The sequence below is a fragment of the Anguilla anguilla genome, chromosome 4 (assembly GCF_013347855.1).
Source record: "Anguilla anguilla isolate fAngAng1 chromosome 4, fAngAng1.pri, whole genome shotgun sequence".
Lineage (NCBI taxonomy): Eukaryota > Metazoa > Chordata > Actinopteri > Anguilliformes > Anguillidae > Anguilla > Anguilla anguilla.
In genome coordinates this window covers 35,182,739-35,205,826 of record NC_049204.1, presented here as the reverse complement: position 1 = coordinate 35,205,826, position 23,088 = coordinate 35,182,739, and the positions used below count along the sequence as shown (strand labels likewise).

The following is a 23,088-nucleotide window of genomic DNA, read 5'->3' as shown; positions in this document are numbered from 1 at the left end:
GGCAGAAACCATAGACATTGATCTGCATTAGAACTGTAAAGAAAATGGATGCCAAAATTGGTTTCAAACTTGTTTTGACAGTTGCTACACACACACATACACCATGTTTTCTTCCTTCAAATTAGCTACTAAGTAACAGCAAAGTAAACAAGTGGTTAGGGTAAAAACTTTTTTTTTTTTTTTAGACATGCAGGATATTGAACAGCTTTTGGTTTTTATTGCATTTAAATGGAACATGTATATGCATAACTGTACAGATTTAAAACAGGTGGTCTGAAGGTTACCATGGCACTCTTGATATAGAACTTTTGCACACGCTCTCACTTTAATAAGTACAGAAGTAGATCTTCTGTTTTACCACTGTAAAAAAAAAAAAAAAAAAAAGCATTCATAAGGCATCACCAGAATGTCATGACATATGGGATATGGTATATAAGTCTATTGCCATAGGGAACTGCTTGGGTTCATCTGTTTTTGTTGTTTAGATTTCCAAAAAAAGAAACTTCACAGACAAAGGAGAAACAGAAAGAAAAGAAAGCTGAAATGCAATAGGTAGAACATTAAGCAGTAAGCTGGCGTAATGCTGGACGTGTTACGTGGCTTAGAAATGCGATGCTAGATACAAAGAAAAATCTTTTGGCAAGTGAACAGTCACAGTTTTTTTAAATTAACCACAGATTCACTTAAATTCAGCAAATTCATGCGATACTGCTTCTGAGTTTATTAGTTACGCACTACACAAACATCTTCTGTGTACGAATGCACAAGGCCGATTATTAGACTGCCAAGTAGTGTCAATGTCTCTTTGCAAATTAAAATAAATATGCATAACATAACCGTCAACTAATATTACACCGCGTTTCTTTTATCCTCTGGACGTTTCAGTTCTGTGTTCACGGCAACTCTCTTCGACGGCCGGCGGAAGGTACGGTACGCGGAAAAATCTAGAAAGCGATCTCGGCGCGCGTCCCGAACGGGCATTTTATCAAGCTGCGGCGAAGGCGGAGCGAGGCGACTGCGAAGCGCTCCTGGACGCCCCACATGTGCGCCCCACATTACGACGCCGGCCTAAATGTAAACCACTTGCCCGCTAACAGCGGTTGATCCGCTGTTCCTCTGTCTTGACCGTTTTTTAGTCTTCAAAGGATTGGGAGGGCACGGAGCTTACCTTGTGAAAACAAAAGCTATGTTTAGACGCGAGGTGGGCTGGGGGGAATCACATGTTCGCATTTTTCGGCCTCGGAGGCATTCTTTAAAACACGAAGGCCGTCTGTCTATCTGTAACCGTATCTGTAACTGTATCTGTAACTGCAGATAACTGTATCAGTTATACTGTACACCTAGGGGTCTGTAGCTTCATAGGAATGCATTCATTCACAAATGTAGAGCATAAAAGATATTTGTCCTTCAGTAATTATATGTATATAATTAGAAATTTTTCAGATTGCATTTCCCCCAATCACTAATAAGTATTATTTTTACATGAACCTACATATATTCTTATCATAGAACAAAGAAGGGAGGCGGGGGGGTTACAGAAAGGACGAGCCTTTCAACCAGATGATTTAACCCAGGTGAACAGTTCCCTCCCGCACGTTGCCTGCTTAAAGTTAAGACCTACTGTTCAGGACGTTTACTACCAGGAGGATTTGGCCTTCTTAACAGCGGTGACTAAATGCCCTCATAAATTACTTTCCGAGGAAACTATCTTTAAATATTACACATTACAAACTAGGAAAGTATGAAGCAGATTCATAAATCCACTCGAGGTCCAGGAGCTGCGATTACCCGTGCGTCTCAGAGCCATCAGTCCTTGATACTTCCGCTAATTGCTCAACTAACATTCACTTCTGAATTATTAAAGTTTCACCAGTGTTAGAGGCTACTGAGACCCACAGATGTGGAGGGTGAACTTTTCCTTTCATTGCTATAATTAGGGTCTTGTTAAACATTAATTTTAAGATAATTTCCAGGGATTACCAAATTATTGTCAAACAAAATGCAATTCAATATGAAACCACTATTAGATTTAAAAATGTGTACGTACAGATATTTTTGCAATGCATTTAGAACCAAATTAGTTAAAAGTAGACCAATGAAATTCAAGTCTATTGCCTCATTAAAATACACCTTCAATTCCCAGATGTCTACTTATCCTAAAGCAAATACCAAAGATTAACTATAACTATTCATTATCATTCATTATCAAAGCGAACTATTCATTATCAAAGCGAACTATTCATTATCAAAGCGAAGGATGACAGCAGCAGTTATTCTACATTTCTAATCATTATCACAAGTTTACATGACACAGAGTGGAAGCAGAACCGACACCTGCTGCAGGTGTAAACGAAAACGGAACGTCGTGCCAAAAGGCTGGAAGCTTTATAGTGTGAAACCAGGCTTGGTTGTCTGAGAACTCCAGCCAATAAATTCCATTGGCAGCAGCGGCCAAATAGACACAAGGTGGTTATCCTGGGCTGGCAGCACTGCTTTGACCCCTGAACGTTGATCCCTGCCCCTGAACAAGTGAGTGTGTGTGGGGGTCGGACTGGTGTCAGGTGGAAGAGAAGTCACAGTTAGTCTTTCACAGTCTTAGCCCAAAGAAGAAGCGACCGGGGTTGGCAAGGCCGAGCCCTGAGGGATGTTCTGTGGTTTTTACTTTTAACCGCCCTTGGTACACCAGGCCTGAGGATAAAAAAATATGAGGGCTGCAGCCAGATCCAATCTGGGTAACACAAGATATCTATAAAATGTTATATATAAAATGTTGTGGACACAGACATATTCTTTCTTGATTTGACTCTGGACTCCACAATTTTAGATTTGGAATCAAACACATGTGGTTAAAGTGCAGATTCTCAGCTTTTATTAAAGTGTATTTTTTTAAAATACATTTTGGTTCCACTATATATAAATTACAGCACTTCTTACACAGTACCCCCATTTCAGGGTGCCATAATATTTGGGATAAATTGCTTCACAGGTGTTTTTCTACTGAGTCAGGTGTGTTCAATTGCTTCCATAGTGCAGGTATGAAAGAGGTTTTCACTATCTCGTTTTGATTCTAAGCTTTGAATTGTCTTTGGAGTCGGTTATCGGCATTTGTTAACATGAGGACCAAAGTTGTGCCAATGAAAGCCAAGGAAGCTATGAGACAGAGAAATAAGAAAAAAAAAAAGGTAGGTCAAACGTTAGGCTTACAAAAATAAACTAAGAAGAAAGCGCTGGGGAGAGGTGACTAATCGCGACGGACCTGGTAGACCACAGAACAATTCCACAGTTGTTGACTGAAGAATAATTCAGTCACCATAATGAAGAAAAACCCACAAACACCTGTCCATCAGATCATGAACACTCTTCAGGAGGCAGGTGTGGATGCATCAGTGACTACTGTCAAGACTTCACAAACAGATCTATAGAGGCTACACTGCAAGATGCTAACCACTAGCTAGCTGCAAATAGAGGATGGCCAGGTTACAGTTTGCTAAACAGTGCCTAAAAGAGCCTGCAGGAAAAAGGAAGAAGGTCATGGACGAGACCAAAATTCACTTCAGAGTGAGTTTTTCAAAGCCACAAACAGCAAAATTTTCACCCAATCTGAATCCAATTGAATCCAACTGAATCCAACTGAACATGCGTTTCATATGCTGAAGAGAAACCTTAAGGCAACTAGCCCCTGAAACAAGCAGAAGCTGAAGCTGGCAGCAGTGCAGGCCTGGCAGAGCATCACCAGAGAAGGTACTCAACACATGGTGATGTCCATGATGATCACAGACTTCAAGCAGTCATTGCACGCAATGGATATGCAACAATGTACTAAATACTATAATTTTAAGGTGTCTTTGGCACCAGTGGTTCATTTAAGTCATTGATTGGCTAAGGAATCCATACACTTTGTTCTCAAGGCCTTATTTGGCAGCTGACTGAAAGGAAACGACAAAGACCTGCAGACACTGGACTCCGTTTGACACCCCCTGCTTTAAATAAAAGCTGAGAATGTGCACTTTAACCGCATTTGAATTGTTTGATTACAAATATAAAATGGTGGATTACAGAGCAAAATCAAAAAAAAAATAGACTTTGTTCCAAACATTATGGAGCTCACTGTATGTGTGTGTGTATATATATATATATATATATATAGTTATTTAAGAAAAGAAAAAGAACTCAAATGACAGCCTGGTTGCAGTATTTTTCTGCTGAAAGAGAAAAAAACGTAGCTAATGTGGTGTTACGTGTCCAAATATTTTTGCTACAATTTGTCATAATAAATAGTAGTGCTTAACTGAAAAGCTTCGTTTTGTAGAAGACGTTTTTTAGGAATAATTTTACATGGGAACATAGGATTATTCTGTTTAACTGTAGGAATGATTGCTTTTTCAGAAAAAAACATTCTCAAATTCTTTGAACTGGAATAATATTTTCAGTGCGGTAAACCATTTTATTTTTAGATACAGTACACTACAGCCTTGGAATACATATTTCTCCAACAGTCAAAAGGTATCTGATTTACTTTTCTGGGACTTCAAATAATTAAAAACAATAATAATTGTGATTATAAAACTACTGTATATGTGAGTTCTGAAGTCAAAGCTATGTAATCTGGTCTATGTTAATGTCCAGAAAAACATACTTTCTGACTAAAACATCTTAATTTTTTGTGAAAGCAAAAACTACTAACTGTTAAAACAGTCCTCTCCAAATCAGAATCTATGATTAAAAATATAAACTAAAGAAATGAAACAATTCCACAGATGCTGATATATGCACACAGAGACCCAGTAATGGTGTGGGACATTTGGGAATTCTGTATATAACTGTAAAGAAAGTTCCTCGCATGAAGCTCAGCATGAGACTGCAGTGCCCCTACATACCACCAGAGGGTGGGCACTTTCAACAAGGATTCTGCACTGATCCGAAATAACCAGGCGGCTTTTGACAGTTTTCTAACACTAGGGCTTGGCAATATAAAAGTGACTGACATTAAATTAGTTATTTCTGAAAAATATCCTTAATATTTCCCCCAGGATAAACAATCCTTTTGAAACAGCAAACCCATGTGAGTATATATGGCTACATAATAAATGCCATAATGATGAGGTTAGGCCAATATTCCTTCCATTTGAAGCTGAACAACTTATGTGCAATTTGGCTTGGAATGCTATTTAAAATCTGAATTCTCAACTATGCTGTATTCAACCACATAATTTTTACATGTACAGTAGAGGTGTATTCATATATATTATGCTGTAATGTGTAAGCCAGGGGCTCCCAAACGTTAGACGTGGGTCTAAATGAATGCTCACAAATTTACACACGCCCCGTGCCCAACACCATTTAGCCGTGACTGTATTGGCTGCATAACACGTCCTCTCATGCCTCATTGCATTATTACAGTTGGGTTGTTGTGATGTTCAACAAGTAGTAGCCTACATTCACATACTTTAAAGAGACAAAAATTACAACTTCTTTTTTTTTTTCTACTTTGTACTCTACCCAAAATTTTCAGGCGAGCCCCTCATCAAATCAAGCGACCCCATATGGGGTCGAGAACCCACAGTTTGGGAAGCCCTGGTGTAAGCCCAGTTCAAATTTAGCAACCGCACACACATACTTTTATGTCTACCTTCCAGCCTGAAATTATAAGTACATTTTCCACCAGGGACCTCAGTTCAAAGTCCTATTGATGTCTGAATGTCTTGGCCGTGACATCCCCCAACACTGCTTTTCTACATTTTGTAAAATGTTATTTATTCAACTACAACTGCAAAGGCCAATGGAATGCTCCAAGTCTGGACAAGAGACATAGGTGGTAATCTTGATATCAGATCCTGGACGAGTGCCTTGTTAGACGCCAGTAACATCCTTTTAGGAAATAGGACCAGGGAAATTCAATATAAAATCATTCAACAAGTTCACAGAACATCTGAAATATGTAACGGAATGAAATCACAGCTTTCTGCATTATGTCTCAAGTGCAGAAAAGAAAAAGGGACATCAGCATGTTTATTCTGGATTTGCCCGATTCTTTTTCTTTTTGGGCCAAAATAAGAAATGAATTAGCATATATTTTGAGTGGCACCATTTCAGAGGACCCCATGGTTGATTGGAAATACTCTTCTTTCAAAAAAGTCATCTTTGCAAACTGGTTACTTTTCATGGCCCTGAAATGCATTTTGTTAAACCAAATGAAGGGCTCCCCACAAACAATAAATCAGTGATATTGTGAAATTTTCTCATTTCTCCCTCTTGATAGATGAATTGTTCTGCAGGGGGAGAATAACGATTCTGTCCAGGCAGTCTGAACTCCATTCCTGCACTCTCAGCCTGCTCAGCGGAGTAACATACTAACTAAGGGACAGACTATAAGGACGATTGCAACATATTTATAGATCTGTACCTGTAGTGTTTCTTTAATAGTATTGCGGTGGTGTACTGTTCTGGCATTCTATGTTTATGACGCATTGTAGTGTCTGTAAAAAGTTGTGAAAAGATTTCTAATGAAATGCTGTATTGCTACCATATAGGCTATATCTAACTGAGGCAGTTTTGCCGCTGCTTGTGTAACAGCCCATGATTAATTACATACTCATGCGAGTATGGATGTATGGAAATTATAACCATGCGTACAATAAAACTATTTTCACTGTACAATAAAATAGACTTCTCACATTGGCGCTTAAGGTCATGATTCCACATTTGTAGAAAATGTGTTCAATATTAATATGCTTATTTGCACTGATACACACACACATATATATATATATATATATATATATATATATATAATTCAAAGCATATATGCTGATGTATATAGTGCAGTAGCTCAGTGCAACATTGAGTACAACTGCTGCCTCAGAGCTCCAAGGCTGTGTTTATGTAAATCTCACTTCTTCACACGCACAAGTAAAAGTCCCACAAACATTACCATAACGGCATTTAACAGATCCCAGATAAATATCATTTATGTTTGTTCAGTGATATCATGCATGTATTTCAGATACAAAGCTTCTGCTTTAAAAGGAACCTTGAAAACACAAAGTAGATCATTAATATGTCACTTTATGAAAAATCTCCTGAAAATACAAACGTCTGTCCATACACAGAAAAAATATTCTTGTGCCTAAAATAAAAACAGATATTTAACTTGGCTCACGGTTAGTTTTAGCTTCTGATGGTAATGATATTACAAAATGACTACTGGACAAACCCCATAAATAACTTCTCAGTGTGGTTTCCACACAGAAAGAATGTGGGGAAGTGCAAGTTGCAAACCTATGCTACTGAGGCATGCTATCATTGATGATGCACTTGTACATCTGAATGCAAAAAGTCAGCAGAGATGAAGGGGTACTTTTCAAATTATTTTTAATCAAATATGGATTTTTGTCAGGAATGTGAGCATTCCTAAGGGGACTTTAGTTGTGGTCTTGTCTAAAAATATCAACCACATAGTCTTTGCAAGACGTACAGCAAATATTTTTGGAGAATATAAGATAGGTGGACTATATTCCTACAATATGCATGTTTTTATAAATGTCCCTCAATCAAAACATTCCGGGTTTTTTTTTAAACTAGAAACTGAACCTCAAACCAAACTCAACAGTTCAAAACATGAAAGGGTCTTGCAATGATGTGACAGGTTTACTGCTGTGATTGGGCATTCCAAACTATGATGAAAATGGGTTAAAAGGCTCAAAACTAAAAATAAATCTGAAGACAGCAGAGGAAAACATGGGAAACTTTTTTTTTTTGTCATACACCACTGTGACCACTGATCTTTTAAGGGATTCCTATCAAACTTCACCTTGTTAAATGGACTATGCTCACAGACTAATTTGACAGGTAAAGTTCTGGATTGTTAAAAATATGGTGTATATTGATGTATATTTATATTTCCTTGTTCATTTTAGTTCTTTTGACCAGGAATAGCAAATGAACGATAGGTAGAACAGCACTGCAAATAATCAAATAGAAATGCAGTACAGAAACACAGATTCATGCAGCCTGGCAGCCCTTTTAAAGAAAGACATTAAAGGACAATTAGGGCAGTTTTCTGTAAAATCACACTAATTAATCTGTTAATGTGTATGGTGAAAAAATTATAACGGGTCCATGTATGAATGTACTTTGGGCAGAAAAGTTATTTATCAGAAACCTAGAAGCTAGTGATTCAAACTTTTGGATTTAGGTTCAAGAGCAACCAGGGCACCAGTAGTAGACATGATATCATTCTTGTTATTGTTTGGCTTAAAAGGGAAAGAGGGATTGAATTTAAGGATTTGTTTTTCATCTGAATAGGTAGACATGCACCATTAATTTAGTGTGTGCTGCTGTTCTTTGGAACTGGCATGGTTGAAATACAGAAAACTGAAGCCAAACTTCACAGGACCATCAATCCTTTTGTTTAGACAAAGTGGCTATCCCACAAGTGGCTGCCCAGTAGCCTTCTAAAGTTAGTTAGCATGTATGGTGCAAAGTTAGCAAGCTGATTTAAAGTGTCCCATTATAGAAATCCATCTTAAATTTTAGAAATTGTGCTACCTAATATTAATTTAAATTTCTTAGGTAAGTGGTTAATCAGAAATGGTGTTATATGGAACACACAGATATAGTCTATACCGTACCATACACACAGACGCATATGCAGATGCCCTTTAAAGTCAGTCGGGCTGTTCAAATAACTGTATCATCAAAACTGTTTGCAGTGGTGCAAATTTTTGAAATTGTGCTACCTGATATTAATTTCAATTTCTTAGCTAGTAGCTTTCACTAGGATTTAAACTTCTACACTGTTAATGTGACGTACAATATATATATATATATTACATGAAATGTGTAAATTTGTTGTTATTTATTAATCTCATTTTTCATCATAAATGGATCAGGGTATCAAATATTCTTTTTTTCTGACTGCATTGCACTAAAAAACTGTACAGAAAAGGAAATTTCAATTGTTGCTGGAGAGTTTCACTTGCTTCAGAGTTTCACTCGATACGGAGTATAAACTGCTGTTCGCACAGGTAATCGTACATGGATCGCTGCCTTAATCCAGAGGGTTACAGATAGAGAAGGGATTACAGCAGACAATGTGCCATGGTGGGAAATCTAACCCTGAGCTGTACTTTCAGAATCAATACGAGTTGAGCATAGACTGCCTCACAGACTGTGCCATACGGTTTCCCCAGAACTCTTCATTTAGTTCTATTATTTCTGTCAGGATTAGTCAAAGGAGCCCCAAAGCCTAATGCAGCCACTGGCACCGCACAGAAAGCCCATCCGAACAGCACCTGATGCAAAGTGTGGGGAGCAGCAGTGGGAGTGAATGGGGCATCGCTCCAGGCTCTTTCCCAGCAGGTTATACCGCTCGGGGCCTCAATGTTTTTAGCCTACATGGCAAAACAAACCGGCTGGTAAGCGGTGATGAGAGTACGCTGCTTTTGAAGTGTTCCCAGGCAGGCTCGCTCGCATGTATTTCACGTTTGTGTTTTGACATATTAATATGTACCATATGCGCAGTAAAGACCCTCGATGCGACTTTTCATTTATTCGTTGCGGTGTAGGCAAACTGTGCGGCACTGTACAGCTGTCTTCCGACAACCTTCCCAAAATTCTGGCTCACTGGACTGCCCTGTGTCAAAAACCACAAACACAGGAACCAGACTTACCACTTCAATAAGCGTTCTCAAAGAAAGCAATGCTTAAAGCAGAAGTACCTTATACATGTATGTTATTTTATCCACCAGCATTTAAATCTCTGAGGACAACATGATATCAGCCATTCACAAATCCAAGCTAATGTGTAGCGCAGGTGGGGAAAATATTTTCTACAGGTGATGATAAAATCACTTTTGTAGCGGTAAAGTAACTGAAATTAATCTGCACATAGCAAACCATAAATTCTGATATGGCCGAAACAAGTCAGCAGTGGCAATAAAGAAAACAAAAATGATTTTTTTTAAAAGCAGTTGATTTTACTTTGTCAAGAATTGAAATATGGCCTATATCTTCTTAATGTCTGTTACAGACTTGAGTCTCTATGAGTCAACGGCTGTTGAAGAAATATGGCTGGTTTAGGTATGGCACAATCAGACTGCAGCACCCAAAAGAATATTCAGCTAGGGGGGATACAACAAAAAATTCCAGTTAACCACACCGTCAAGTAAGTTAATTCCTGTCTTTTAATTTGTTTGGAATGGAAACAAAGACACCAAGATTACCTTATGATTTGAAACACTAACCACCCTGCAGGACCCAGGATGAATTCATCACTCCAACTGTCAGCTATTCGTTGGACCTCCGCGTATCTTGGCAGTCATAACCCATTGAGGGACATTTTTCTAGCAGGTTGATACCGAAGGGCTAAAGGCCTAAAATGGGAGGCTAATATCCTTTCAGCAGCTGTGATTCATGTGAAAGTAAAGGAGAAAAAGAAAAAAAAAGGCGGTACGGTTGGTGAAGTGCTCTCCAGCTGGGGCGGCGGCGGGATTCTGAAAGCAGAGTGTGGTGCTGAGGAGCCCGGGTCCGCCTCACCTTTAAGTACTTGACCAGTTTCTGGATCTGCCAGTACTCCGACGGCAGGTCGGTGTTGCTCTCCGGCCGGCGCTCCGGCTGCTCCTCGTCTTCCTCGCTCTCTGAGGAGCTCTCGCTGAAGTCCACGGTTCCGGTCCCTCCTCCCGCGCTCTTGCTTTAAAGGAACGACAGGCAGTGAAAACCTTACGGGAGACCGGGCTGCCCTCGAGGAGCAGGATTTCAGAACGTGTTCACAACATTTTCAGCCCACGGTTCAGTCACTTAACACAAAAGTGCATTAATGCCAACACCAAGAAGCTACTTTTAGCTTCCTGTGGACTCGTGACAGCGGATGGTGAACAAATAATATCAAAAATGTTGCCGTGCTGTTAGCAATGTGGCAATGTAGCGTGTCTTCATATGCGAATCCAAAATGAGAATTCCATAGTTAATTATTCATCTGTTACCGAGAAACTTAAAATGTCAGGATGCCAATTCCCAAGAATCCGGGAAGCGGTTAAACGGAAATGCAGTGATATGGGACACAGAGATATAGTAGGCCTATACCGTACCGTACACACAAACACATATGCAGATGTCCTTTAAAGTCAGTTGGGCTGTTCAAATAACTGTATCATCAAAACAGCATGCCGTGGTGCAATGAAATTTGGTATACAAACAGATAGGGCCATAGGGAAGCCATTCCCATGTACCGAGATTGCATTTCCAGGGAGCCCTTCATCGGGGAAAAACAGCCACCACCGTTTCTCCGGCCGGAGACTCCGTGATGAACGCTAACTGCGGTCACTGTGAACCTTTGCACAGTCCCTGTGTGTCCACTACCCCCGTCCGCTGCAGCAGCCTTCCTGTGCTCCTGTCTGTACCTGGCCCAAGTTTCACTGGTGTACGGCACCGAGCGATCAAAGCACACGCTTGAACCGACCCAGTAATTTTACTATCAGCCTCGACACACTCATAATTATGAAAACAGACATCTTACTGAAACTCTACAAAGGGGTGGTGGGGGGGGGGATTGTACAAGGCTATACTGGCTTGTCTACAGGTTTATTATCAATTCCAAAATGAAATACTACAATGGGGTGGCAGAAAGTTCCCATTTCTTCAGCCTCTTCAGCTCAGCTGATTTTTCAACTATCCTGTGGCCAGTTCCCTCAGAAACGGTATGGGAGGGAAACGGAGGACTTACGCTTTTTGCGATGACAGACGTCCAGCCAGAGAAGACAAAGAGAAATTGGCCCTCTTCTTACTCCCTGACCGCACGGGTCTGTCCTGACCATCAACAAACTTGCTGTTTACCCCATGCTTGGTCGACTTCTTGCCACCTGCTTCCCTATAATACAGTGTTACTAACTTTATTTTGTAGGAAATTGTACGAATGGAATTGCTGAATTACATACCAAACAACTATTATTTACATTAACATACAGAACCTTACAGCAAGATATTACTGTTCAGTTCCAAATCAGCATGGCTCTACAAAGGAATAAGGATGGATTAGAAGGTTTTCATAAATCCTGTCACTAAAAAGGAAAGGCTTTAAGTATACACCGTTGCAATAAACTAAAATATATGGTAAGCCATGCTCTAACAACTTATAATCTTCCACATCTGCTCCTGAAAATAATTTTTTTTCTCGGTTAAAATGAAATTCGCGACTATCAATCTGTCAAAACCATGTGTGACAGCCCCCGGACAGATTGTTTCTCCACATGCTATCTGTAACTGATAAGAAGGCGTCATTTCACGAAGACCACCATTAGCTTGGGCGCTCACATAATAAAAATGTGGGCACGCTTAGAAAATCCCCATAGCGCAAGTTCCCATAGTGTAAATTCATTACAGCACGCGTCTGCTGGCTTGTGGATATGACACACATGCAGATGGCGCTTGCGCTGAGACTGTAGCGCTGGACCCGGGCCCCACCGCAAACACAACGCGGGGTCATTCTGACATTTCAAAGACATCGAGGGGCGGAATTATTACACACTCGTAGGGAGATGTGAGACCGAGGTTCTTCCATTTCAAAGATGGTTCTGATTTCTTGCTGCCGCCTGGCTTGTTCCGCACGCGCTGCTGTCTCGCCTTCTCGAGCACATTCTTTTCCTCGAGCTCGTAAGACCTTTGGGTTTGGCCTTGTTCCTCCGCATCAACCGATTCCACATGTTCCATCTTCTGAGTCAACAGCGGCTCTTCGTTGACTGTGAAATCCTGTTAAAAACAGGAAGAAATTCTTTCTAAATTTGCACAAAAAAATGCCAGCACTGAAATATACAGTAAATTTGGGTCGTAAAATCATACAGACTTGGGTCTTCACAAAAGCACAACTTCTGAATGATTGTTCTTATAACAAAGTCGCTGGTCCGTCATGATTCTTTCAAGTTACACGGCATAGTTTCCATCCTACATCTGACGTTGCCCCTCCATAAAATTTTGACGGACATATCACACATGGACGTCTGCATGGCTCAAAACATTCTAACGTGTGAAGAATGAAATAATCATGGCTGCGGTTATGAACTTGTATTAGCACCCATCTATATAAAAGCGCCATGAGAACATTCCACCAGCAGAGGAACAATTTGGCCTTTATGCGTCGAAATAACACGTTTCACTGCTTTGCACGGCAAAGGTCTGTTCAATTAATTTGCTGAACAACTTCAAAGGTTTATTGTTTCTGTGCATTCCATCCACTAAAGCTTTCAGCTTGGCACCAAGAAAGTAGAGCCTTTGTGTCACTGCTATTCAGTGATGATTTTTGAGTTTTGAAGGTCTTTTTTCCCTTTACAACCCACATTAGCATGCCAACAGGACACAGGAACAGTTTGCAGGCAAGAAAGATTTTAATCACAGACACCTGCTAAGCAGAAACGGACTCACACTCCAAATGGTCTCATTTAAGCTCAATCGTTATGTTAGGCTGTACCATGGTAAGCCGTACGTGCAAATACAGGATTGCTCAGGCCTCGGCCAGTTAAAAAGCCTTTGCTGCCCACTGTGCAGCAGCTTTCAGGCCATTTGGCTTTATTTAGCTTTGTAACACTGCTAAAGATTGGAGGGAAACCTTCACACTGTTCTAATAACTGCATTTAATCAGTAGCATTTTTTAAACATTTTGTCTAACTTTTATTTTACCTGGAAGACCCACTGAGATACTTACTTTCTTTTAAATGGAAGACCTGTCTAAGCTCAATTGCTACAGAAATTTAAACAATAACAGACATTAATGACACATAATAAGACCAAATGCTCATAATACCCTTAATAAAACAGAGTGGCTCATGGACATTTAATAAGATGAACAGCATTATAAACTTAGAAATACCTTATACCAAAATCAAAACAGTTTCTTTGTATGGAGGGAAGCAGAATTTATTGTCGTACACAAGTGCCATTGTGAAGGTAAAAAAAAAAAACCAACATTAAAAAATGTCAAAACTGCAATGGAGAAGTGCAGTAATAATGATATATAACTGAAGTTCAATGAATCCTAGATAGTGCTGGTAATTTTGGTTCTTTAAAACTTGAATAGCCTAAACCAAAATAATAAAATGAAGTCAAAAAGTCACCAAAAATGATTTTATAAGTATCCCAGTAAACCACAAAAACACTTCACTGAAAACCATCAAGAAACAAAGCAGCTACTGTGCAAATGGCATCCGGCCAATTGCTTTTACGCAGTCCAGTGCGTCGTGCCAACGAACACATTTAGCCAACATTTTTATCATTCCAAAAACAACTATAGCGCTGGAGAAGTGTCAACTTCACAGTACTGCACGTGATTTATGGGTATTTTCAAATGTGAGCACACACCTTTATGTCTAATAAGTGGATAGTTTTTATTTGATCTTTTTTTTTTTTTTTTTACATTCGTTAGCGAGTGAAAATAATTAGCACTGTCGCTTATGGCAAACGAGGCAGCGCACGCTAGGCTGGCCTGACACTGATGATGAGACATCACGCGACAGCCTCAGGCTTGCTGCTCGGCTGTGTTCTTTCCTGGTTTGGGTATGGACCTCCAGTCACTATTGACCCACTCAGTCAGGCAGGCTGTCAGTCAGTCCGCACATTTGACTACAGCAGGTAGCTAACAATGGCTGGACGCTGTGTAGATTGGTTGCCTCAGTGGGCCTATAAAAGTCAGAATATATATATATATTATATAATTTTATTTCCCTGACTGACATGGTTGACATCGTTCTTGAAGCCCAAATTCTGTATCACATCATAGCCATTTACCTGGATCTTGTCACCTTCCAATGGTTTTGAGTTGCTGTTATTCAAACAATATTTTTCCAAGGCCGTTGATGGACGTTCTCAGGGACGGGATAAAGTCAGAGAGAATATGCCAAGTGGACGTGTACAGTAAACTATTCAGAACTTCAGAAGTTCTGATGCAGAGAATTTTTTGGACTGGAAAGCTCAGTGGCTGGGACATAACTTTCAATGCTAACATGAAGTTTGATATCTTGTTTGAATGACTGACTGAGTCAGAGTATTAAATACACTTATGACCATGAGTGTAAATAATTCCAAATCCTAATCATATGGAAATTTCTAAAACGAGTGCAAGAAAAAAACGGAAAAATTATTTCTCATCTCAAAATCTGTTCTTTTTTCTTGGCAGTCCTCACTCATTTGATTAAGAACGTCTAATATAATAAAAATATGAAATGATATTCCTAGCACTGCAAACACTGAGATATGCTCAGAAACCCCTGTTATTATTGGCTGTCACTTTGCAAGCTCAAGTTTACTTGGCACTACAGTGCTTCAGCTTCCATTCCTCTGCCATCAGGGGCAAAGAGTGAACTGCCTCAAACTGAAAATTTCTGAACTGACAATCGCATTTGCAGTTTATTAAAAGGAGCATAGTTTCGACCTTAAAAAGCAACACAGTTTTTGCCTGCTCCTTTAAAGCTCTTACATGCGACACATGAAAATGTGGGTAACCAGACAATTCCAATGAAAAATAAGACCTAACCATCCCATGAGTAACGAAAGAGCCAGTTTTGAAAAGGGTGGCCGCTCACAACTCCGCAATAAGATCATTCCAGAAAGATAAATTTAAAATATGAGAAAGCAATAGCAATAATCCTCTGACAAATAAGCTCAAAGAAAACTGTGAAGAAAAGCATGAAAGGATTGGTTGAATAATCAGCACTTATGTGAATCACCATATGTAGCAACCAATCAGCACAAAGGAAAAACATTTGATGCATTTAATTTGTATCTTGACAAATCCGTCTGCACTACTTTTACAGCCTCTGGCAATCGTCCAATCAGCCTTCTCCGATCACGGCAGCACTCTTCAGTCACAAGACCCCGGAGGCTTCCCTGCCTGGCACTGCCACTAACATTCATAAAACGTTTTTACAACCTTTCCGAAAAACCCTCTTCACTGTCACCTTCTTCCCAGCCACCATTTACAGCTCTTATACAAGCTGGGGTCATGAGTTCTTTATTTCCTTTTATTGAGAAGGCAGGTTGTTACTTAGTAATGAAGGCTGAACATTTGTAATCAAGAGTGTGGACTGGTAAAGAAAACACAACACATATAGAGATACACAATCACATTTCTATCACGGATTCCTTAAATGATACGCTTCTATGTGCTGAATGGCCTGTTAGAGTGTCATCTATGTTCTTATTCTACTGCAACACTGTTCCTCCTCTTGCATTTTGTTAGTGGTACCTAATTGTCTTTTTTGGTATTGATATGGAGCTCGCTGCATGTCTCAATTTCAGTAAGTTCTTGTAGTGATTATAAGTTCCCTGTTGCTTCTGTACTAGATTAGTCAGTGTTGCAGTCATTTACAATTTATATTCGCATCCATTCTGTTTTACATCTGCAAACTATATAAACAGATACTATCTGTGCAGTTTTGCAAAGAACATGTTCTGTAGCAGGGGCAAAAGGAAATCAGCCTTCATAATATAATTTCCGTTTTGATAGCTTAGGGATAGAATTATATTTCAAAAGCAGTGTAACAAACAACAGAACAACCAATGCCGATTTTGGTCTTTGTTTACAGAATTAAATAAACATAAACAGGACAAATATATTAGTGTTGACTAATGTACTTTTTTTTGTTCATTAAAGAATGTCATTTAGCAGAAGCACAAAGTTTCTGCAGGATGCATCTGCAGCACAGCTTCAGTGAGCCAACACCAGCTGCTAAAAATTCATTTTTACTCAACGTATTTTACTATTAAAATTTTGAAAAGCATGTACAAAGGACTACTGTTCTTAAATTATTTGGCCCTCTGTTTATAAAGTAGGCACGCAATCCCGTATTTTTCCACTTATAAATGTACTATTGAGTCACAGAAATCCAACTATAATTCTTTTATGCCAATGGCTTTGTATTCTTTTTGGGCTAATTTGTCAAGTCAGTGAAATAAGACTACAATAATCAACAATTATTTTGCTTAATGCATAATATCTGAAAGTATGTGCTTCAACAATACACAAACATATAAAAATGTAGAAGCACGATAACGTATTTTTTAAAAGAGCACACATTACCTGTTTATCTATGTTTTTGGTAAAATGAGGAGACTTATTTTTCAGAAGTGTCACAAGATCTTTGTAGACATCACTTTTCCTTTCATAGGCTTTGTCGTCTCCTTCCTGTTTAATGCCCTGAAAGAGAAAAAAAAATCTTTGAAGTACAGCACAACATTGCTATTATTTATATTGCTGAAAGTCTTACCCACAGCAACTTATGGTACAAAGCTTAAAATCTGGTATCTTAGTTTTGCTTTCTGCTGTAGCAATTGAGGTAAATCAACCTCCCCATGGGCCCAGTAGCATTGTTCCACCTACATTTCAAAACTAGGTCTCAAAGATTGAATGTTCAATGTTCTGTCACCCCACTGACAGCTGGTCTTTAGATAGTTGTTGTTTTTAATAATTCAATAGCATTGCTGTGAGTGCAACGTATAACACGGCATTGTGTGACCTTGTCTGAACCAGTGTCAGGTTAGGCCAGCAATAGAAAAGGTAGAGCAGGAGGGACTGAAACAGAAAGAGGGGTACAGCAGGAAGGAGTGGTAGATAAGCTGTGCATGGTACGGTACACCATGAATGAGTGGTAGAGCAGGTATGAGCAGTACACCAGGAAAGAATGTTATAGCAGAAAGGACTGGCAAATTGGTATCATCAAGAAGGAATGGTACAGCATCGTATTGCTTTTTTGAAAAAAGCCGTGGAAAGAAACTGCGAGAAAATGAAACATATGTATGTATTCTTCAAGATGGAACCTGTCATGGAGATCAGGTGCTGTGCTCCATATCCTGAGCGCACAAAGGGATGGAAAGAAAGGATGGATCGTTCCAGGGACATGGGTGATTGAAAGCTTTGGATGCTGGTGCGTGATATAGTCCACATGGATGTATAGTGAAAGCAGCTGTGGTTCCTTTGAGACATTCTGGCACAGATCTGGTGAAGCGGATCCAGTTCTATTCAAATTGGGAGTCACTGCCCGTAACCAAATGGTAAACAACAGAACTGGACCAGTACCTTCAGAGGATTACAATAAATTCAGATCCGTGGCATGGCTTTAAACTTGAACTACCGTCCTTTTAAAATGATGCGTTTAAACAGCGAAATAGTTTTTGAATTATGTGCACGGTTATCATTTTTCACTTATTAGTCCTCATGGCAGAAGCCTGAAACACTATTTTGTTTAACAGCATTCACAGGCTTGCCTTTGAAGTGGTGCAAGCGCTTAATGCTAGGAAGGACTTTCAGAATTGCACCATTCGCATAAATTGCTAATCTTTTTTATTTACACATGCCTATTACTTTAATAACTAACATTGCGAATGTCATTCATTTATGCTTATCACGGACTCACTGTGCCTGATTTAACTTCATTAATCACCTTGAAAAGTTGCCACAATTTAAAGAAGAATTTAAGAATTTTTCAGCACACTTTTTCTCAAAAACAGGTTGATGACATCCACTTTCAATATATATGATCTCAGTAGCTAATACAATAAAGACCATTCCCATTCAAAACGGAAATGTAAATTTACTCTCAGTTTTACGTATTCATAATACTTATTCAGTATTCATTTTGATTTCTCTTTAGTCAGAAATATTTCTGAAGTATAGTTCTGAGAGTATAGATTCTATTTGTCACAGCTTGATTATTTTATTGACTGTGCTGTGATAAACAGAATGAATATACTGTCAGAACTGTATTTCAGAGAATGATTCTGCCTAAAAACAAAACACACTCACTGATAACAAATGTTCCTTTCATTTTGCTCACATGTTCCTCTAATCTTTAACACTCACCCCATTGAGAAACACTCCTGCTGTGCTGCAGGTGATGTATAGAGGATCGGTGTCACATGTTTCAATAATGAGGTAGCAGATTTCTCCATGTACTTGCCTCCAGGGTGGGGTGCGACAACCATTAGAAAATTCAAAATCTACAGAATATTAAGGAAAAACGCATAAAGCTCTGAAACAACAGAAATTAATAAGTATGTTTAAATAGTATTTTAATGTATGCAGAGACAATAAAAAATAAAAGATAAAATAAATAAAATAATAATAATAATAATAATAATAATGATAATAATAATAATAATAATAATAAAACATTTGTCCAAAACATTCCATTATTGCATGTGGTCAACAATTACTCTAACTCAGCACTAGTGCCAAAGCTGCCAAAAGAAGTATGATTTATTACTTTCCAGTAGATTTTACAGGAGCATTTTTTAGGGAGATTATTGCTGCGATTTCACAGCATTATTAATCATCTTTTGAAAACATGGCCATATATTAATCAGTGCAGTATCTCCAGAGCAAGTATTTGCGTAGAAGGTTTCAATTTTCCTTTGCGTGAGGGACACATCTTTCAAAGACAGGCATTTATCACTTGCGAAGCGACGCATTTCTAGGAACAGTTAATTTGCTAAGTTACTGCAAATCTGTCCCTCTTTAGATGAGTGAAAAACTGATGAATCTCTCAGCAAACTGAAATGTGGCGTACATAATCATTTCCACGTTTCAGAATTCAGACATCTTGTGTTTGCAAATATCCAGAATTGCCCGTAATAGCAATCAATTTTTTTTTTTTTTGAGACTCGGAGATGTGAAAATAATTCAAACCTGATGTGTATTCAACAGACTTCAACACCCTTTTCTCCCCTTCGCCACAGAAGCCTTTCAGCAGCTCCACATCGTTCTTTACTGTGGCAGGGCTCAGTCGAACCTCCCTGCAGAAAACAAAACGCGCCAATTAATTCTGGTCGTTTAGAGCCTGGTCCCTAATAAACTTTTCCTGATCCGGGGACGGGTATTCCAATTCGCATGGATGTAAAACACAGATTGAGATTCATGTGTTATCAATCACAAGCACATGGCCAACTCCTCCTCAGAAAGTTGTACTAAATGCTCCAAAGAAGGAAAATCCCACTCACTGAGTGATCTGTTTCAAGGAGTTGCTCAGTAGCAATGTGTCGAGCTGCTGGAGCAGGAGAAGCAGCTTCATTTTGACTTCTGTCTCTTTGGACACATTGTCCTCTGACACTTTCTCCAAAAGGCGCAGAACTGACATGTCCTCTCCCTCCACTGTCGCAAAACTCGGCCCAAGAATCTTTACAATCGGGTCTCTGTTAGCTGAATAAACAAAAGAGAAATGTCATTTGGTCCCCAAGCAACACACTTGTTTTAATATCAAACATTTTAAAAGACAGCTGTACCTTTACTGACACTTCAAAGTGGCAAAATTTGAAATTATGAAACAACACAAGCAGCACATAATGTGCCTTAGCAGATGTGTTGTTAGACTTCAAACTTACAGAAGGAATAGCAGGATGAAATTTGCGATTCAAATTTACCATCTCATTTAGCAGCTTCCATGCTCACCTTCAAGGCATGCACGGACTTCCTTTAATTTCTTATTTTTCGCCAGCTGCACTATTTTAGAGAGCTGGCTGAAGCTGGACACAGAAATGGTGGAGGATGAAAGCTGAAGAAGTGGCTGTCCATCGCGGCCAGTTTCCTGTGATTTCACTGTAACTCCACTGTAGAAAATAAACATCACTGAAACTACACATACTGTACCAGCATTGCTTATACCCTTACGCTTTGCAGTGCTTACCTGAAAAATGCTGCATAATTCAAAACTCAGCTAGCCAATAACAATGAATAACAATGAATCACCTTTAGACTACGTAAGACATGGTATAAAATAGCAGCATAGTATGAACTGTTTTAGGCATGTAACATTGAGGGGGACTGTAAATCTGAATCTGCAAAGGTTTATTAAAGCAGTGAATCCATACTATTTTCAGCATAGCCATTGTAGGCGTGATGTTTCATAGTCTACCTGATGTCATATTCATTCTTAAAATCTGAAGGCTGTAAAGACGTTTCCCACTGCAGAGGTTCCATGAACAGAATGCTCGCCTCCTGGGGGTATTTGGAGCTGAACTGCTCCACAAAGCGGAGGATTTCCTTCAGCAGGGACTCGTTCAAGGGAGTGACTTCCAGTTTGCCAGCTCCCGAGCTTGCGGTGGTCCATTGTGCGGCTCTCGACAGCGCAACCCCCATGGCTTCCACTGCAGATTTATGGGAAAAGAATGGCGAAAAAATGCAAGAGATTTTACTATCACCGGCATGCTGTGCTTCAACATGGGGCTGTAGACATTTGGATTCAATTGTGGAAGTCTCAAAAGAAATATCATACATTAGCGAACTACTGCAAATGCGCGGTAATTTGTAAACAATGCTACTGTAACCATTTTGCTAGAAGCTAAAACAAAGACACTTTTAAACACATGTTCCAATAATATAACGTTCGATTTCCAGCTATAGCTAAGATAACGTTACGCGTAGCACCACCTGTCCTAACGTTATAGTAGCTACCAAGCAATTGTTTTAGGCAGTTATCTGTTTAACACCGTTAGAGCTTAATTTAAACCTATTTATCAGTCTTACTTCTTTAGGAACATTGTTTTCATTACGTTATAGAAGTATCAGCCATAATATTGCAGAATTCTAACTTTATCTCCAATACTTACAAACGGACGTCCGCCTTTCCCACCTTACAACCAAGTTTCTCGAAGATCAGTTGCTGTGTTGTCCTGGAAACGGGACGTGCACGTGCAAAAGCCACCAGCTGCTACTGTTGCTGTGATACGAATAAACAACGAAAGCGTGAATGGGTCAAAAAGTACCACACACAAGTTCACTTTGAATTGGAATGTATTGCTGGCTGGCCTCCTGCCTCGCCAGTGCCACAGTGAATAAATAATAAAGAGCTGACTCGTCTGACCAAGCGAGGGTGGTAGGCTAAGGTTTCAAGATTAAATAATAATAATAATAATAATAATAATAATATAAACATTTAAACAACATAAAACTTGAAACAAGATGCAAATCCAAAAACAAGTAAAAATGGCTAGCATCCACATTATTAGACATTAAATCATTATGTTTGTTATGGCTTCAAATAACAGCAGGTTACATTATTTTCTGATATTGCGATATGTCATTCATTTTTGTAACGTCGTTGTAATATTGGATTAGTAGGCTACGGCTCATGTATGAATCTGCGCTTAAAAATGGGATCTCTATTTTGGCATGTTTTCTTGGGCTCTGAGGCTACAGTGCAGCCCATTCGGGAGCCTCTTGATAAACTTCCTCCAGCCTGTAAGGTTTGGCAGGAGGACATACACAAACAGTGTGTCGACAAAAAAAGGCTATTTTGAGTAAAACTTTTTTACACACTCAGCCTCAGATGAAAAGTTCATTCAGTTTAACTGGCATTAAGCTGTACTCCTGGTGACCTTCAGTCAGAAAATGGAATGGCACTGTAGGGTAGCGGTTAGAAATGTTGACTTGTTACCACAAGGCTACAGGTTTGCATGCTGGTCAGGGCGCTGCAGTTGTACTAAAGAGCAACTCACTTAATTTGCCTCTAGTGATTTTGATAAGTAAATTCACGTCTGTTAATTCAAATTTGAGAAGGCCATCTTCTAAGGATATATGTAACTTTGCAAGAACCATGAAATGATTTGTCACCTAAACTTTATGATTAAATTAATATGATTCCCAGGTGTTTTAAGAAAGAGTTTGTTGTAATAAAGAGCTATGAAAAAGAGCTTCCTGTGTATTATGTATACTCAAGGTGAAAATAGTCAGTTCCAACAACAACAAAAAAATAAAACATTCAAAATGCAAAAATGGCAATTTACTCACACATCCAAAGTAATTAATGAAAAATTGTACAATCTAGGCCTGCCATTAAAAATATTGCTATCAAAATGAGGCCATGTTACAAATAAACAATACTGGCTATTTTAGCTCACAGAAATGAAACAAGCTCTATTCCAAAGCAAGCCTCACGCTGAGTGAAACCTGCAATAGTTATCTGAGGTTTAAGGCCCTATGTTGCGGTTATGTAATGTAGCTGTCTGAGTCATGAATAAAGTTGGATACTGACACTTGGTAGTGCTTTGGCACTGGTTCCCATAGAACTGGTAGGCCTACCTACCAGACTGAATCACAACACAGATTTTGGTGCT

At 39.1% G+C, this 23,088-nt stretch overlaps 1 protein-coding gene across 3 annotated transcripts in view; it reads right to left on the bottom strand.

Moving 5' to 3' along the window:
- armc4 (armadillo repeat containing 4) overlaps positions 1-21,649 on the bottom strand; it is a 44,306-nt gene extending 22,657 nt beyond the window's left edge. The window contains exons 1-10 of one of the 3 annotated variants that reach the window (XM_035413673.1): positions 21,583-21,649; positions 20,889-21,120; positions 20,426-20,583; positions 19,978-20,176; positions 19,667-19,773; positions 18,842-18,978; positions 17,063-17,179; positions 12,524-12,744; positions 11,723-11,866; positions 10,537-10,690 (exon numbers count right to left, since the gene is read on the bottom strand). In XM_035413673.1, coding sequence (XP_035269564.1) covers positions 10,537-10,690; positions 11,723-11,866; positions 12,524-12,744; positions 17,063-17,179; positions 18,842-18,978; positions 19,667-19,773; positions 19,978-20,176; positions 20,426-20,583; positions 20,889-21,112 — 1,461 coding nt within the window. In that variant the 5' untranslated portion in view covers positions 21,113-21,120; positions 21,583-21,649. The remainder of the gene's footprint in view (positions 1-10,536; positions 10,691-11,722; positions 11,867-12,523; positions 12,745-17,062; positions 17,180-18,841; positions 18,979-19,666; positions 19,774-19,977; positions 20,177-20,425; positions 20,584-20,888; positions 21,121-21,582) is intronic. The other 2 variants (XM_035413674.1, XM_035413675.1) reach the window with 2 other exon arrangements.
- Between the last annotated feature and the right edge of the window lie 1,439 nt (positions 21,650-23,088).